At 40.4% G+C, this 15497-nt stretch overlaps 1 protein-coding gene across 1 annotated transcript in view; it reads left to right on the top strand.

The window, feature by feature from the left end:
• Positions 1 to 15147, top strand: part of LOC140951090 (calpain-5-like) — a 15249-nt gene extending 102 nt beyond the window's left edge. The window contains exons 1-13 of the mRNA XM_073400309.1: positions 1 to 156; positions 1983 to 2120; positions 4160 to 4368; positions 5626 to 5818; positions 6403 to 6486; positions 6999 to 7108; positions 8131 to 8208; positions 8825 to 9005; positions 9398 to 9514; positions 10748 to 10944; positions 12092 to 12225; positions 14063 to 14202; positions 14854 to 15147. The exon at positions 1 to 156 is cut by the window's left edge and continues 102 nt beyond it. Coding sequence (XP_073256410.1) covers positions 1 to 156; positions 1983 to 2120; positions 4160 to 4368; positions 5626 to 5818; positions 6403 to 6486; positions 6999 to 7108; positions 8131 to 8208; positions 8825 to 9005; positions 9398 to 9514; positions 10748 to 10944; positions 12092 to 12225; positions 14063 to 14202; positions 14854 to 15036 — 1920 coding nt within the window. The 3' untranslated portion in view covers positions 15037 to 15147. The remainder of the gene's footprint in view (positions 157 to 1982; positions 2121 to 4159; positions 4369 to 5625; positions 5819 to 6402; positions 6487 to 6998; positions 7109 to 8130; positions 8209 to 8824; positions 9006 to 9397; positions 9515 to 10747; positions 10945 to 12091; positions 12226 to 14062; positions 14203 to 14853) is intronic.
• Positions 15148 to 15497: the final 350 nt, after the last annotated feature.

Below are 15497 nucleotides of genomic sequence, written 5' to 3'. Positions count from 1 at the left end.
TTGTATTATTTTGAAAATCAGCGCTATAGCAAGCTCAAGGCACAATGTGAAAGAAATGAAAGTTTATTCGTGGACCCCGTATTCCCGCCAGAAACCAAGTCATTGTATTTCAGTCGAGCAACACCTCCAGAGCCAGTCGAATGGAAGAGACCAAAGGTAAAATCAGCCTTAAAATTGAGCTTAATTTTGTTAACCTTATTTATAAGGCGACCTGTTTTCATTGAATCGGTAATGAGTGCAATGTCTACCATTCAATATTGCAACTTTAAGTTGCAGAAACTGAAATAAGGTTCCTAAACTCAGTGTGGGCAAAAATATTTACAACAGACTATTTAGCTTACATGATTGTCATAAGCTTCAGGGTTATTCATTTCAAAATTTCAACCACAGAGAACTTTTAAACCATTGGAATATTTGTCCGGATAGTCGGTTGCTAGCTTGCGAGATACAACACTGTTCACTTCTTAGCAAATCAATCGCACTTTGCTGTTAAGTGCTACGTTGTAGGATATAAACTCAGAGATGTAAAGCGGCGCCAACTAAGACGTTGATATATTAGACAAGTTGAGGAATATTGCCCGTCAAGATGTTTTAAGGACATCTCTCACCTTGATAGTGTTGTCAGCTAAAAGCGTAGGTAAATTTGTAATATGTTCATAATTTACATAATTATAATAAAGATTAGCATTTTTATGTATAGGTATATGAATCAAAATAATTTTTAAGCTTATCCGCTTTTAAACGCCATTATCTTCTGTTACTGAAAGTTTTTCATCCTGCAAAGAGTTTTAATGAATAGAAATATTTTTTCTGCTCATTCCTAGAGTTGCCTCATCAGAAATAAGACTGAAAATAGATGACGTAATTCAAACTTATTATTTTCTGATAAAAATATTTTTCATGCTTGGCACGTTCATTTCTTTCTATTTTTATTACTTATAGTCATTTTTATGCATTTACATATTTCTGAAAAAAAGTGTAATTTTCATTTTATTAAGCTATGTTCACACTTTACTGGGTACCTTTTGCGCCAGCACGAAAATCATACCGGATAGGGCTTCTTTTCAGACGTAAAAAAGGTGATTTTGGTACAATTTCTGTTACAGAGGCCCTGCCAGGGTAAATTCCGACAAGCAACATGGCCCAAAAAGTAGTGACAGTGCGTGAAATGAAATCGTGACAAGAGACAACCTCCCTCGGACAAATTTCAACAGTGACGTCAAAGCCAACAATAAGTGACAAGCATTTATAAACACTGACACAAGACGTTTTAAAATTCAGGCGGGCGACATGGGACCCCCCCCCCCCCCCCCCCCGGCAGGGCCTCATTACAGAGCAAAGCTCTGCCACGCCGATCTTGAAAGTGGAGTGTCACATATCAGAGATAGTTTTGATGTAGTGTGATCAGGTCTTCGGACCATAGCAGAAGTTAATAAGTAGGAAAGAGGACTGGAACCCACTGACACAGAAGTAAATGTTAATTTTAGGAGTGAGGATTGAAATTTAGTGAACCAAACTCTCTTGGCCAGCTAGTCCTGGGTAATGTTCCATGTGTGTGAATGCATGACTCATTCGAGACCTATGCAGGTCGCAAAGAAAGTCTGTTTTACAGCCTGCCAGTCATACAAGCGGTAGCTAGCAAGTACTAGCCCACAAGTCATTTCAACTAGCCCCCAAACCCTTTTTGATAAGCAGGATTGACTACAATCCTTCTGTAATTTGAATTTCCCCAAAAAACAGCACTTGCCCAACAGTTAGGAACAAAAATCACTACCCCAAAGCAACATCCACTAGCCCCGTGCTATCGGACATCACTTTTTGTGCACACTGTCTGTTCCGTTGATGTTCATGCTATACTTGAAAGCTTTTCTTGCCAAGTTGGTATAAAAGCGATTGAGTATAGTGTGAAATTATACACATTTACATGTACTTTCAAATTGTTACATTTACATCCTAACATTAACCTTTTCTTTTTTACCAAGGATATTTGTGCCCCAGATCCCCCACACCTGTTTGTTGATGGTATGAGCAGTCATGATGTCACACAAGGCAAACTTGGTAACTGCTGGTTTGTGGCTGCCTGTTCTTCATTGGCTCTTGAACCTTCTCTCTTGGAGAAGGTTTGTTTTTGTTTTTTGAAACACTAGTTATAGTCAGACCTGTGTACAATGGTCACCCTTGGGAAATGGAAGGTGACCGTCATGTACAGGGTGACTGCTATTTACAGGTAACTTTGCAGAAAATAATGGCAACCGAAAATATTGGGAAGTTGTCTGGTGACCGTAATATACAGGGTCACCGCTGCAGTATATAAAGGGCCATAGTATACAAGTTTGACTGTATGTGCCCTCATATACGACAGACCCACAAATAAGAAAGTGCCTACATTTTCTACAAATCTACTGTAGGCTTAATTATTATTACCATCTGCTACTGAGGAAGGTGTGCCTACTTCTTGAAGAAATTAATTAAGCTACATAATCTAATAAGTTCAAATAATTATCTATTCAAATGTTTTTAAAGCATAGCCAGAAAGAAAAATCCTTATGATGCTGACTGTCAGTCAAAACTGTCAGCATCATTAGTATTTTTCTTTTGGGCCAATCCTTTAAGAACGTTTGAATAGAGTGTGCTTACCTCCATCCCCAAACTAAAGGGGATCAGAGACCAGACTTTGAAGCCTACTTTGAAGCCTAGCTATCCACTTATCTCCCAGCCCCAGTAGTTCAAAAGCTGGATGGTGCTATCCTGATTTATCCAGTGGATAAGACTAAGTATTAGGGAAACCAATTGCGTATTCTAGTGGATAGAGATTTGAACAACAACTTGGACCTGCTCTTTAACCCATCCCCTTTTTGTTGTACAAACAGGACCTTAGTGTCTTAACATGTAAATGTGAGGTGCTTTATGCTCAGTATACAATTAAGACTGTCTAAATTAAGGAGGCTCAAGTCAGATAAAATCTGACCTTTTTAATATTCACCCTACACATTTTGTACGTGTATGTCCACTTATTTTATGGTCCCTGGAAGCCCGTCTTTTAAAAACCCTTGTGGCTCTGAGTACCTCACAGTAAAATGCTAGAAATTGGATGGTGTTATTGTGAGGGGGGGGGGGGGATTTTTTTTTTCGGGGGGGATGCCTTAATTTTGACTCAGGCTGCATGTAGTTAATGTGACTTTTGGAGGAAATTAAACCAAATTTTATTCTGAACACCAAACAAGAGTAGAATCTGTAACTCGTATGAAAATTAAAAAACGCTCTGCAACGAACAATAATTTACATTAATTGTACATGTAATTTACAGTCTATTCATTCCAAAGTATGGTAATCACTATTTAGAAGCTGTTCAGTTTATCAGAGCTTAAAATAAATAATGTTCACTAATTTTTGTTTTATACAAGACAAGTTGAAGCTCACTTGAATTCTTTTGTCAAAGCCAGTCATTGACAGCTGTCAGTACATTGTACATGTAGCTTACGTTGCCCAATTTCATCTTGCTTTAAAGCTCATGATAAACATGAGTTGTTGGTGCAAGTGGGGAATTCTCCCAAAAAAAACCTCAAAATCAGGGGAACAAAAATGACGAGTGACATTCATGTGATGGAGTGATTTAATTTTCATATGACGTTTTGCTGTAAGAAAAGTTGAAGGGAGCCCAGGGTTCTGAACCCATAAAATCTGGGATGCCCTGCATATGATTGTCTGGTCACCTGGAAGCAAAAGCTACATGTAGGCACCAGTGGCCACTGGGTGCTGCTAGAGCACAGCTTTGTCATGAGTTGTGAGCGCTTTCTATTCAAGAAAAATTCAGGATTGAAATTTTGGAAATTTCACTCTCTGAATGGAATGATACAATCAGCTGAACTGATCTGACCCAAGCCACTGAATGTTTGGCATAGGATGCAGAAGAGCAGTACTGGAGACAACAATTTTGTCGAATGGAAAGGGGCAATGAAATGACCAGACTGGTCAAAGTGGACCATCTTCAAAGGTGGTTGCAATTATTCTGGTCGGACCGAACATAAAATAATGGTCTGTTCCATTTGATCTCCACGAGAAATTTCCATAATTTTGAGTTGAATGGCGGCCGAAAACACCAAGTGCAATGTTTGTCCCACCCCATGACAATTAAAGTTTAAATTCCTTCATTCTGTAGGTAATTCCAGAGATGAAACACCAAGAATGGGACCCTGAGAATGTTGGGAATTATCAAGGCTTATTTAGGTTTAGGTTTTACCGTCAGGGCCAGTGGACCGAAGTTGTCATTGATGACCTGTTACCTACGGTTGGTGGCAAGTTGGTTTACATCCATTCCACTGAAAAGAATGAATTTTGGAGTGCTTTGGTCGAGAAAGCTTATGCAAAGTAAGAGTTATGTCAAGGCTGTACATCTCCGAGGAACAGACAAGGATTACTGTCTTGTGAAAACGACATTAAATACACTATTATTACTAACATTCTGCTGGACATGTAACCTCACCAAATGATCATGTGTGGCATTTTCACTGTACTTTATACTCAGGGCATGGAAAAAGGGAGGCCATAGACATGCTTCCACCTTGCCACTTGTACAGTGTAATTTCAACATTTTCAACTTACGGCCATATTTTGATTTATAGAGAAGACAGAAAAGAATAGTTATTGTATTTTTTTAAGCCAGACAAGGGACAAATTATACGTATTACAATTTGTCCCTTGTCTCGCTTACCTTTCTGTTTACTCTTCAAACCAATTCATCATAAAAATGGAACCCACTGTTAACCACTTGACCACACCTTTCCGTTACTTAAAACAACCTAAAAAGTTGACCCTGGGTTCTGTCTCCAAACCAAAATAGCAAATGAATTCCTGACAACTAGGCTTGAAAAAAATTCCATTTGGGAGCCCAGGACGAGTGGATTTTCTTGCTGGGCAAGTACAAATGTACGATGTACATTGTAACTTTTGAAGCTCACTTGATCAATGAGCAAAGCAGTGTGTTCCCTTTACCGTCTGAAGCAACACTTCTTACCGCCTGCAACCGCTTGAAGGTTTACTAAAATTGAAGAAGTTGTCTTTAAAAAAATTAATATCACTGAAAAGTACGCAAGTTGTGATCCAATCTGATTAAGGTAATGAAAGAATATCTGGAAGTTTACTTAAGTATACACAGCTTTTTTTATGGGCCACACATTTTGGAAAGCGAACATTCAAGACATTTTTGGGATCAAATGTTTTGAATTGTTGTCTAAAGATAACAACGGCTGATTTGCGTAAAGTAGGTATCAAAATGAGGGAATGACATTTCAGAGAACGTAGCTCCTAAATTTCGCAGCGAGGTCAAAGCCATGCCCCTCACTCCCTAAACCCTTTCCCCCCCTCCCCCCAGGAAAGTGGGCCTCTGGCACATTGCGTTTGCCTTACGGGCCATGAATGGTCCCTTACCTGCTGAGCTAAAAATTAGGGAGAACACTGCAAGGCTCCAAGAAAGTTACCCTCTAACTAAAACAAGGAAGCACAGGCTGTAGTTGTCCCGTTGAAGCAAGATGTGAGAGATACTTGCCAAAGGACATGCTGGAATTCAAGTTTTTCTCTAGCCCTGTGCTAACCACTTGACCACACCCTTAATTTACTCCAAAACAGGTTGGCAGGGTCATATGAAGCTCTAGAAGCAGGTAATACTGGTGATGCATTGGTAGACTTCACTGGAGGAGTGTGTGAGTCTGTCAACCTTAAAGATGGTGGCTATGCTGACGATACGGAAAAAAGACAAGCCTTGTTTAAGAATATGGAGCGATCAATGAAGGAAAAGTCTCTCATTAGTGCTTCCATAAGGGTGAGTACAGCAGAATGCATTCCATGGGTTTTAGTGTAGTGTGATTGTGATGTACAGAAAAATGCATGCTGAAATAAAGAAATTAATTTTCTGAGACACATCCTGTAGCGTTAAAAACTGTAACATTCCAGTTACTTGTATTACTCTGTATTTGCCAGCTGATCCTCTATTTAACGAGCAAGGATTAGTACTCTTGTAGTCAATTAGTATGATGACTTCTGTACTGGAGGCTTTGAGTTCAATTCCTCGCTGTGACCTCAAATACTTGCTTTGACCCCGTTCCCTTCCTGGTACTTGTAGCACGCTGTAGTACACTGTGCATCAATGTAGCTTAAAATACATGTGAAATGGAACCCTGATGGAGAGAGGGGGGTTAAATTCGTGCACCATTGGAACGATTCGTGCTCACTCTGGTACGGTTTGAAAGATCTCTTCACCCTGTACAAGTTAGCAGACAAAGCTGCCCTTGACCGTTAAAACTGACGATACCACAAGCGGTAGCCGGAAGGGACGAGGATTTGCGAGGGCGGTTAAGAGCGGTCCAGGGACGAATGGGTTAATTGTCATTTGTTTACTTTTTGAAGATCAAAAACAGAAACGAGATGGAAAAGCGTACAGAAACTGGCTTAGTGATGGGTCATGCATACGGGGTAACGGCAGTAAAGAAGGTAAGCCGTATCACTACAAATGCAATTGTGACACTAGTGTGACACTAGTGTGACACTAGTGTGACGCTAGTGGCAGATCCTGGAAGACGGGTTTAGGTTAGATACAAAGAAGGGGTGTTTAGAACGCTTTTTTTCATGTTTTTCTGTCATTATGTTACTTGGATTGCTTTCATAATTATTTTACTACAAAGTGCGTTAATCGAAATTTAAAGACTAAAGCTTCATTCTCAGTTATTCGTGCTCAATTATGTTATCCGTGTCTCTTTTTTTCAATTTTAAAACCTGGTTTATTTTAACTTGTTTAGTTGGTGTGAACGGGGCCCAAGTATGTGCATATATGGTCATTAGATTATTCATAACAACCTGAGGCTCTAAGCGTTGTGTTTCAATTCTAAGCCAGACTATAAAATCAAATTCCTGGCCTTTCGATTGACTAAACTAACTTACCTGGACCTTGCCATTCGTGAATAGCATTTTAAGACATCTGATCCTGTGCTAATTGTGTTTCTCAGATGACTATTGGTGAAGGTCTGTTCAGTTTGTTCAATCGTCAGCATCTATACATGATTCGTCTAAGGAACCCCTGGGGACAGAAGGAGTGGAATGGGCCGTGGAGTGATGAGTAAGTAAAAAAAAAAACCGGAAAGCTACATGTAGCAGACCCTATAATTTTCACGGTGTGTTTCAACAACGTGCGCGCGTGAAGAAAAAAGCCATAGCGCATCCCTGGAGCTGCCGCATGGGAAAGGCGCGAAAGGGCTGTAACACTGGTTTTCATTAGCAGTATATATAACCGGTATCGGCGTTGTACTGAATCAGAAGCGCACACTGTAGACTGTTATGATCAAGTGTGAAAAGCGTTCTGATTTGACTTTCGACTCTGTCGCTTGCTATCTAGTGAAATTCATTTTCTCGGAGTGGAAAGCAGAAAAGGAAGAAATTAACTAGTCAAACTCGTGTTTGGTAAAAAAGAAGCGCACGCAGCAATTTTACCCATAACCTTGTTTGGCATCCAGGGCTGTGTTGTTCAAAGCTGGGTTGAGATAGCCCAGGGTTAGTGCGAGATTTGATTTCAGTTTTAATTCTTTTTGTCTACAAGTTGATGATGGGAAGCTCTAACAATAACAGAAAATTATCCGAGAAAATTCTTTTGAACAAAAGAAAAAGAAACCCGGGTTAAGCGTTAATCGGCCTTCGAACAACTGGGCCTAGGTGGCTAAACGAATTGTGAAAGTTATGTTATGTTTCGACATGAATGACTGGCATTAGAAAAGGATTCAGAAAGGCTTTAACGTCGCTGAATTCGATGAAACGTACACAACGTTAGTCAACTGGTATAAAACACGAACAGCAAGCATTGATAGTCGAAGCACATGAGTTCAATTCCATGAGTCCTATGAAAGAACAGGCACGTAAGGCGTACACAATAGGTTATTATACAATGTTAAAGTTGGGGCTTGATACTGTACCCGTATTCTTCTAATTTTGATTTTGAAATTTTGTTCCCGATCTGCGGGGCTTGCGATACACTGTGACGGGTCCTAACGGATCTCTCGAAACTTTTCGATTCATTTTTTTTTAAATTTGTTTTTCTTCAAGTGTGATAATTGACAGAAATTGTGTTCGTGTTATATTTTCTCACAGCTCGGAAGAGTGGAAAAAACTGAAACAAAGTGACAGAGAAAAGCTTGGAATTGTGTTCGAAAATGATGGTGAATTTTGGTCAGTACATCTATTCTTGCGTGATATCATTATATTATTGTCATGATATAACCTTTTAGGTCCCAAGAGTGACCAACATCAATTTTCTCCTAACAACATCAGCAATTGATTACCAAAGGGAGAATGTTTTGATGTTAAACCAAATTCTCCAACTTTTTAGTTTTACTCTGAACAGTCCTTTTATGCAACGTAGTCTCTTTGATAGCACTTATTTTTGCTTTTTGGCACAGTAATTGTTACTATTTATTATATAGACACGAGAGTTTTACTGGAAAATATACCACTCGTAAAATTCATAAAAACTACATCCGGGACCAGAGTGGTTTGTTTTCCATAATCTCATACGTGAGTTTATCGATGACGTAATTTTGGTAATTTCCCTCTATTATTTAATCGATGTCATTTTGTCTACATAATAAAAAGAACATTACACTCACTCGTGGCAAAAACAATATTTTACTCACTCGCTGCGCTCGTTCGTAAAATATTGTTTTGCCACTCGAAAATAAAATTCATATCTTCGCGCCACCGTGTAATATCCTCTATATATAAATTTCGATTCTCGGTTTGGCCTCTTTTTTGTTCTGTTATTATGTATGTTATCTTTTGTCGTTAGGATGGCATTTGAAGATTTCTGCACGTACTTCACGAACGCGACCTTGTGTCATGTGTTAAACAAGTCAATCTTATCATTAAGAAAAAGATGGCACGTGTTTAAACATAGCTATCGGTGGACTCTGGGTACAACTGCTGGTGGTTGTGTTGAAAACAGGAGCACATTCTTGAAAAATCCTCAGGTAAGTTAATACTTTTGGGCTTTAATTTCATCCTCGAGGACGTCGGCGATGGATTTCGCTCATTACCACTTTTCTTTGCCGTCACTGTACGACTACCACGTGGAAATGCCTAATTTCACGTTTTGTGGTAGGACGTGAACACAAGGCAACGACTTTCTTCTTCTTTTTCTGAACTTCGATACAGCCTTTAGAACTCAACTCCAGAAAAAATTGCCAAGATTTGGCGAATTGAATAAATTAATAAGCGGATAAAATTTGAAGCAGCGCTACTTCACTTTTCAAGTGACGTTTTCGTAGCCGTCGCCGTCGCCGTCGCCGTCGCCGTCGTTGTCGCTTAAGCTCCCTATGTAGTAAAGTAGGAACAGCCTCAACGATTCGTGGTTCATTTTCAGTATGCCTTTACAGTCAAAGAAGAAAGTGATGTAATGATTGCTCTGATGCAAGAAGACACGAGAAAAGAAAAGGAAAGAGGAGTAGAGAATCTGACCATCGGCTACTTTGTTATGAAGGTAACTATAGAATGAAGATGATGTGAACTGTGGAAATACAAATTCAAATGAAGATATGATCGTCGCAGTGGCATTTGCAAATTAAACCGGATAAAGAAAATTTCGAGACTTCAACGAGCACGGGCTCGAATCCCGTTGAATCATGGGCTAGAATCCCGTCGCTTGAATTGCAATTACCACTGCGACGATCATATCTCAACCGAAAAGCTAAATGGCGAAGTGAAAATCAAAAAGTTAAAAACAAAAATGGAAAACTGAGTGAAAAGTAAAAACGAAATCACTGTGTGGCCCCCCTTCCGCAATTCACATCATCTTCATTATGTTTCATTCCTTTCACGCGTTGAGATAAACTCAACAAATTGGCCTGTCCCAACGTATGGATCTTCATACCTCAGTTTGCAGAGCACTGCAGCGCTAACGCAGAGGCCATGTGTTCGAATCCTGTTGAAGTCCCAATTTCTTTTCGTTAATTGCAATTTCTTAAATTGCAATTACCACAGCGACAATCTTATCTTTATTAGAAGGTAAATATAGTCATAAGAACCGTAAGGCAATATGAAAGAGAGCCGCGATATAGGTTAGCGAACCTCTTTATAACGAACATATTTTGCCACTCCCTTGGCCCTTCGTAGTATCGAGGTTCCACTGTACTTACATTTATTTGTTTATTTTTCAAAAAGTGGCGAGGCCCTGGGCCCCCCAGCTCTTCCACCTTCGCGGGCCCTGTTATTGTTCACCCTGCCAGCTGAGCATTTTCTTCGCTTGCTCGGTTTTGGCACACTCGAGAAAACTCTGCGAGATCGAGTAAGATCTTTGTTAAGCATGCGCAGCGTGTTGCTAGGATACAGGCCTAATAGCAGTGCGCTTGGTACAGCGGGCTCACTTGTGACCATCGGTTTTGTCATAGCTTGGAACTTCCCAGCGCTTACTGCGCTGGCTAGTTTTGTCAATAAACGGTTTTTCGCATTCAAAAAAAAAAAGTTTGACGAGACAAAACGGGGTCGACTAGTCCAGAAGTTCGAGCTGCGGCGAATTCAAGAACTTGACGCGATTTAAACAGAGTCTCCTTTTTCCTACCTCAATGAAGAACGTGATAGAAGGAGGCTTTTTTTTGGGGGGGGGGGGGGGGGGGCGGGCAGGGTGCTTATCGTTTTGCTGTCTGCCGTTGATTCCTTTTTAAACATTATTTTAAATATTTTATTCACCAGTTACGTTTGTATTTTTTACCCGTAGGTGGAAGGAAACCGCAAGTACCGTTTGCATACAATGTTTGAAAAAGCTGGTGATTCTATTTTCATCAACGCCCGAGAAGTGGTGAACAAGTTTCAGTTGAAGCAAGGCCGGTATGTGGTGGTGCCATCCACATACGAGCCAAACAAGACAGGAAGTTTTCTCTTGAGAGTGTTCACCGAAAAGTCTTCGAAAGCAATGTAAGAATTCACATTATTGCCACCGTGGCTGCTTGCGAGCAAGCTCTCCATTTGGGGATATCGTGTAAGTCACGCGCGGGCGGACGTAAAAGAAAATGCGAGAGGCTTCACCGCTCGTTCGTGCGTTCTCGCGCGTTTTGCCCCTCGAAATGGAGAAATTCTCCGCAGCTTACCATCAGGCTGTACTCCTTTTATTAGGGAGCTTAAGCAAGGCGTTTTTGAGCGACGCACCTCAACCGGAAGTGTGGTCTTTTTCTTTTTAAAATAAATTTACGCTACCAAATTTGTATTTCTTAGTCTCTGTCTCATTATGGAGACGATTTGTCCACAAATTTGGCCAAAAATACCGCTCAAGAATGAAAAAACCCCACTTCCGGTTAACCTACATTGCTCAAAAACGCCTTTGCTTAAGTTCACTATTGTCAGTCCCGTCTTTCGATAAAAGTGGCTATGTATTGATAGAGTGCAGACTAGCTCTTCGTTTCTCACATGCAATTACAGTAAACCGAGGAAATTAATGGTTTAGCTTTACCTCGAGTAAGCTGCTGTCCGACGAAATACCGGGGTAAAATTAAGAGCCTCTCTCTCCTACATCACCTGTTTTGACTGTTGTTGAAGAATGCTGAAGAATTTTAAACCTTTCAAAGTGCAAATTTGAAACAAAAAAATGCCGAGAAAGAAGTTAACTTATCTAACCCTTCACAATCTTGATTTTTGCGTAAAACTTTATGACGTTGGTGAATTCATACATAGGCTTTTGAGCTCTCTTAAATTTTTCATCAGCCAAAATCACGTTTCGCTCCCAGGTTATCTCTTCCTCCTCTTAGAGCACTTGGGACAGGAAGTGGAAGTTACTTCGGAGCGAGGCCGCTCGCACCCTTTGGTTGCCTATCAAGAATAGGCATTTCCGAGATTCAAAAACTCTCACTTTCAAAACGAGGCTAAGTGCAAAACCTTTCTCGCGAAAATGAATTTTATTTGCACGAGAATAAAGAATCGTTATCATATCAATAGCTTCGCACTTAGCCTCGCTTTGAAACAGAAGCTTGAGGCATCTTGAAAATGGCCTATTCATTTTCTTATGTGCTTGTCTCGACTGCTTCGTAAGCCCATAATTAAAAACCCTGCCTTTTTCCTGTTTATGTAGGTTTTTGGACCAGGAGCATTCGACAGGAAGTAAAATCTGGTGTTGCTTCCCTCAATGCCGCACACCTGTATGTGTCATGTCCGTTACGGTAAAATCAGCGAGTGGACTGGAGAAGACAAGCCGACTGTCGATGAGTAAGAGAAATTTTAACTTTCTTGCCTGTCATTTTGAAGAAGGGTGGTTTTGTTGGTCTGTATTACACCCCGGGGGGGAGGGGGGTACTCCCCCCATTGGCATGGTTGTCACAGCAGCTCAGGAAATGTTCAAGAAATAAAAAAATTCTGCAAGGTCAGGGAAAAGTCAGGGAATTTTACTTTAAGTCAGGGAAAATTTAAGTATTTGAAATAAGTCACAGGGAAAAGTGAAATTTCAAAAGTACACGTTTATTCCTTTCCCTCCACTATTGTTGATTTCTAACATTTAAAATTCTTTTGTAGAATTTACAGACATGAATCATGTTGTTTTGGTAGAATATCGTTCATGAAATTTTGTTAAGGAACTATCAATTCATGTACACTGCACGCCGTGATTTGCTGAAAGCATAAATAAATGGGTGGAGAGGATGGCTGTGAGGAAAGAGTTGAGTCCATTATCATGACTAATTTTTGAAATTGTTAATTCAGTTGGTCAGAGAAATTTTACATTCGTCAGGAAAAAGTCAGGGAAAAGGTAGAGAATTTCAAAAACCTCTGGTTGTGGCAACCATGTAGGGAGTGCAGGCGAGTTTTAGGCTTCTGATCGAAGGTCAAAAGGATCTTGCGCATGCTCCGATGCTGGCATGGCGCTTTGCTTTTAAAGTGGAAGTGTAAACGAACGCTGGCTACATACGTGCCAAGCGTGCGTAATAGCAACCTTTACATGATGAATATATGAATTTCATATATTTGAAATGCGGGATGAAGAAATAAATGCTAAAACGATCATCGCAGTTAAGTACGCAACTTATCCAGTTGCGAAAAAAGAGCCTGAAAACATTTATAGGCTTGCCTGGATTCACACACTAAGCTCTGCGATACTGACCAGTGCAGTGCTCTAACACTAAGCTAGCAAGCCAACTAGGAGTAGGTCTTTAAATTGGCTCGTTATACACTCAGGAAAGATTAAAACGGAATGGTGAATACATGAATTCCATATATTTGAACTGCAGGATGAAGAAGTAATTGCAGCGAAGATCATCGCAATTAATTACGCAACTTATGCAGTTGCGGAAAGAAAGCATGAAAAAATTCAGGCTTGCCGGGATTCGAATCCATACGTCTGCGATACACAGAGGATTACAAGGCCTGATCTGCTTGTCAATCAGCTTCTAAGGGAGGACTGTTGCCTATCCACTAACCAGCAATCCTAGAGCTTTAAACCTTGCGAATGAAGTAAACCGAAACTTAACTACAATAAAGATAGCCGACGGTCGCCTTCCTTATGACTCAAAAACGGCATTGTTTACTAACAGTCGAACCTCCACGTTTGACCACCTCTCGCGAGCTACTATTCCCTCTAAGCGACTACTTATCCAAAACAGCAAACGTTTTTAAGTCAAAGCCTTAAAGTTAGAGCCTCTCGTAAACTACCACCCCCTTTAATAAGCGACCGCGACCACTTTTGGGGGCTTTTTCTTCCCATGTTTTTTGAACCTCTTATAAGCAACCATTTGATGCATGGTCTTATATCTATGTTCGTTGTGTATACGTTACCGCTCACAGTATACAAAGAAGTTTTAGCGACAACATGAAGCTACAAATATTGTAACTTAAAAAATGCAGACAATAAATTATCTTCCATTAAGTAGATGATTCGGACCTCTTCTCGGCAGAGGCCGCTTGTGGTTCGATTCTGGCCGGAACCCGCTCTCATAAGCGACCACTAACTTTTCGCATTTTGGGTAGTCGCTTACAGGAGTTTCGACAGTATTTCAATTCAAGTTTTCCGATCGCTGATTGAGACAATACTGCTGCGGTGTTATTGTCATTTCAGCACCTGATCCCTATGCCGTGATCTGCTGTGAGGGGCGCAAAGTTAAGAGTCCGGTGGTCAAAAATTCGCTGAATCCAACGTGGAATACCGGCGCCTTATTTTTCGTGAGGAGACCCCAGAAATCTCGCCTGGTCATTCAAGTAAGTATATCGGTAATGAGTTGAATTTTAAATTTAAGTCAGTACCCTTGGCAGCGTGGTCTTTGAGGCTGTCTCTTGATGTTCTAAGCTTTCTTACTGTTCTTCTTTTTTGTATTTTTGTAGGGATTTGTTTGTTTAATTGTTGTTGATTTTGTTTGTTTGTGTGGATATTTTCACCAGAAAGGGCATGCCTCGTAAATAACAAGTCAAAAGAAAGAAAAGCGGAGTCATGCTGTGTTGCTATAAGTTTTGATTCTGTTCTAAAATGTTAGTTAGGGTGGCTATTCACATAAAAGCCGCTGGACGGTTCTTATTTGTGGTTCCTTTTTATTATGCTGTACAAGCTGGTTCCAACGTTTGACTATAGTAATGAAATTCTAAAGTGTGACCATTCATATGAACGCTATTGAGCAGTTCTTTCTTTCTGTACCATTGACGAAATTCAAAAATATGACCATTCAAATGAAAGCTACTGAACAGTACTTTCTTGTAGTACTTTTTTATTATGCGTAACAGGGTATTTCTAACTTAAGAGCGTGCGGACGAAATACTTAAGGGTGACCAATCAAATGTAAGTTGCTGGGCAATACTTTCTTGCGGTTCGGTTTTAAGCATGCATTTTGACCTACTATGAATGTGTGATTTATTTAGGTGTGGGACTGTAACTGGTTCTGGGATACTTTCATGGGCCAGGCCAAAATAAGCATCGACATCAACAACAAAGCTGTTACAGAAACACACAACCTGATGGGCCGCAGACGAAACCATCAAGTCAAGATGCCAGGGGCCGTGACAGTGGAAATAAAATGTTACCACGATCTTATGGCAATCTAAAAATGGCCCAAGGTCTAATGGTTAATTCGCTGGGCACAAGTAACGCTGAGAATTCCTTGTGTGAAAAGGAAAGTTTATTTTGAAGCCTGCGTGGAAAGCGATTGAAAGGGAGGGGGGGGGGGGGGGGGGCGGGTGTGGGGGGGTGATATATCTGGCGCGGTAGAACTCGATAAGCCTCCTTCGCAGCCGTTCTTTGTGTTGTCACGCAACACTCCTCTCCAGAAACGAACCGAAGACCTTGATAAATGTTATGAAGACATCCTCCTTTTCCATCACAATTGCTTGAATTGCCTGCTTCTGTAATGTGAAAATTCGAGTAAGGAGAACGCTAAATTCTTCTAGCGCGGCCGTTTTGTTTTGCTTTGTTAACCCTACTTGAGATATTAATAAAAGCAAGGCTGTGATTGGAGGAATGGGCCCGGCGTGAATCATTTCCTAAATGGAATCGGAAACCTAATTGG

This window comes from Porites lutea, chromosome 10 (assembly GCF_958299795.1).
Source record: "Porites lutea chromosome 10, jaPorLute2.1, whole genome shotgun sequence".
In the NCBI taxonomy this organism is placed as follows: Eukaryota; Metazoa; Cnidaria; class Anthozoa; order Scleractinia; family Poritidae; genus Porites; species Porites lutea.
The sequence above is the reverse complement of the archived record's forward strand: the minus strand, read 5'-3'. Positions and strand labels throughout refer to the sequence as shown.